Source organism: Ischnura elegans, chromosome X (assembly GCF_921293095.1).
Source record: "Ischnura elegans chromosome X, ioIscEleg1.1, whole genome shotgun sequence".
NCBI lineage: Eukaryota > Metazoa > Arthropoda > Insecta > Odonata > Coenagrionidae > Ischnura > Ischnura elegans.
Genome location: NC_060259.1, coordinates 25,942,674 through 25,945,859, shown reverse-complemented (window position 1 = coordinate 25,945,859; position 3,186 = coordinate 25,942,674). Strand labels below are relative to the sequence as shown.

Below are 3,186 nucleotides of genomic sequence, written 5' to 3'. Positions count from 1 at the left end.
CTACGCCGCCTACCAAGCAGTGAGGCACTTTCGGCCGATGGTTGAAGCCCGCGATTTCGCCATCTTCACCGATCACAAACCACTCTCTTATGCCTTTGGCCCCAGCAAGAAGAGTAGCGACACCTGCTCACCACGACAATTTAATCGCCTGTAATTCATCTCACAATTCTCCACGGACGTGAGACACATCTCCGGACTTGACAACGTCGTCGCGGACTGTCTCTCCAGGGTAGAATCCATATCCACACCGTCTCCGATTGACTTCGCCGCTCTCTCTCGCTCCCAAGATGAAGACGAAGAGCGCCAAAGACTACGCCACAGCGGTACGGCTCTTCAACTTCACCGTAGGCCTGTACCCGGAACGAACATTTCACTATGGTGCGACACCTCCATGCCAACCCCACGCCCCTACGTTACTCCCTCATATCGCCGACAAATCTTTGACAACATCCACTCCCTTAGTCATCCTGGTGCAAACTCCACCATTAAACTCGTCTCCCGTCGATATGTTTGGCCATCCATGAGAAAGGACTGTCGCGCATGGGCTCGCAGCTGCCTCTCCTGCCAACGTTGCAAGGTGTCTCGTCACATCACAACGCCACTTGGAGACTTCGTTCCGCCAACCAAGCGTTTCGAACACATACATATGGACATCGTGGGTCCTCTCCCGTCTTGCTCCGGCTACCGGTACCTCCTCACAATGATCGACCGATTCTCCCGCTGGCCAGTCGCAGAACCCCTAGCAGACATCACCGCAGACAGCGTCTCCCGCGCCTTTCTCCTGGGATGGGTTGCTCACTACGGCTGTCCTCAACACATCACCTGCGACCGTGGATGACAGTTTGTGTCATCTCTTTTCCAGAGACTTTGCACCACTCTGGGAACAACGCTACATCACACCACGAGCTACCATCCCCAGGCAAACGGACTCGTCGAACGACTACATCGCGTTCTTAAGGCGGCCCTCATGTGCTCTTCTTCCAACTCATGGATGGACGCACTACCCACAGTTCTTCTCGGCCTCCGCACAACTTGGAGAGCCGACCTGCAGACAACACCTGCCGAACTCCTCTTCGGGGAGCAACTGCGTCTTCCCGGGGACTTCTTCGTCGACTCTGCCCAGCATCTGGACTCCCAGGATCTTGTTTCTCAGCTGCGTAACCACATTAGCCAGCTGCGTCCGACCCCTGCGTCACGCCACATCTCATCGCAGCGTGTCTTCATCCACAAGGACTTGGCCACATCCTCCCAGGTCTTTGTCCGCCAAGACGCTTTGCGGCCAGCCCTGCAACCACCTTACGCGGGACCATATCCTGTCCTCAGCCGCGGTGAGAAGACGTATACCCTGTACATCAATGGCAAACCAGCCACTATATCAATCGACCGTCTCAAGCCAGCCCATCTTCTTGAGGAGGACCCTCCGCCTACTCCGTCACCAGATACCACCACTCGCTCCGGCCGCGCCGTCCGTCCTCCAGAACGTTTTGTTGCCAACACTCTGTCTCTCCTCCAAGGGGGGGAGTAGTGTGGCGCATCGTCCGCCACAATGTAGAGTTGGACCAGTGGATAAGTGTCCGCCTACTAATCGGACGGCGCGCGTTCGAGTCCTGGCGCCGGCCGGTATTTTTTCCTATATCTTTTCAGGAATTCTAGAAGGCTCGAGGAAGTTCCGGCGCGGCGTTCCAGAATATTCGCCGCATGTATATAAGCTAGCCATCTGGGCTACCCAGTTCAGTTCTGTATTGTCAAGTCACAATAAACGCCTCTCCGCAGATAACCGAAGTGTGTTATTTAGCGTAGCCATCGCTACACATTTGTTGTCGTACGGATACAGAGAACACACATCGTAGTATCTCATCCTTCCTCGTCCTCTGAATTTATTCCTCGTCAACTGAATCGTCCTTTTTTTTAGAGCTTCACCGCGTTCGTGAGACCACCAAAAAAGGCGTCCCTGGGGGTAAGCGATGCTTTCTTTAGGATCGGGCTCTTCAGAAATTCCTGATACGTTTCGTTGTCCTTCTCCATCTCTCTACGAAACTTGCACTCCCATATCTCGACGACTTCATAGCCGTTTTCCCGAAAGAGCAACACTTTCCTCTCAGTACTTTCAAATCGACTCTCGAGTGTTTTGCGGTCTCTGTTGCCATCCTTTTCCTCACTTCGTGGGTAGCACTATCGACATCCATAGTAATAACAACCGTGGAATTCGAAAATTATTCTATTTCCACCATCTTCATAGAACCCGTCGACCTCATGGCCCAGAATCTTTTTCTCCCCCGTTCCCTGCGTGACTGATCATTATGCCCCTTTTTCTTTCCTCATATAGGATCTACAATATTGCCTTAAAGGATTGCACATCAGCCCGGCGATAACCCTTTGATGTCATGATTGCAATTTTATCCAGTTTAAGGATTTTTTTCCTGAAAATCTTCATGGCGATAGTCAATGCCTCACGAAATGGATCCACGCCGGTCGTAGAAAGAAGCATATCGCGGAATTTGAGGCACGCCTGCCTCAGTATCTCAACGTCCTTTATAAAGTAGGACCTGATCTCATCCCTCATCTTAAAAACGTAGCCTGCGTCCTTTAGGTGTTCATGCCAACGCATGAAATTATCCCTCAAAGAGGATGAAATACTATCTAGGCCATAAAAACACTTATCCGGCAACGCTCCCTCATAAGATGAGTTTGCAGAAGTGTTAAAAAGATGAGGGAAAAATCCTTTAGTGAGCTCACTGTCTAACCCAAGAGCTGCTGGTAGCGTGGCCAGGGACATAGGGATAAAGTTTATCGAGTCGATAAATCGCAAGCCTCTGTAGGACATGCTTACGATTTTCGAGCCGTTCATCAATAACTCTGGCTTCCATGCCGTCTTTTCCAACATAGTTTTCAGAATAAACTGATTATCAAATGCCTTGGCATTGTGTGCGACGCATATGATGTCTTTGAATCCATCATCTCCCAAAGTTTTTATGTACTCCAAAAATTGAAACACAGGTTCAGGATCCTCGAGTACTTTTTCCCTACCACCACTCCCCTGGTAGTCTGGATTTAGTTGGGTGCTTATGATGCACTGGTCGCAGCAAACCTGTGACACCAGCAGATTTGGCGTGTGGGCAAAAACCCCTTCCTTTTGCCCAAATCTGTCATCCTGTCTTGTCTCTATGTCATAAAAAAACAAAAGCA

At 50.6% G+C, this 3,186-nt stretch overlaps 1 protein-coding gene across 1 annotated transcript; it reads left to right on the top strand.

The window, feature by feature from the left end:
* The first annotated feature begins 287 nt into the window (after positions 1 to 287).
* On the top strand, positions 288 to 1,525 carry LOC124171117. Its single transcript, XM_046550254.1, has 2 exons — positions 288 to 323; positions 863 to 1,525. The coding sequence occupies exons 1-2, from the start codon at positions 288 to 290 to the stop codon at positions 1,523 to 1,525; spliced, it is 699 nt and encodes a 232-aa protein (XP_046406210.1).
* Positions 1,526 to 3,186: the final 1,661 nt, after the last annotated feature.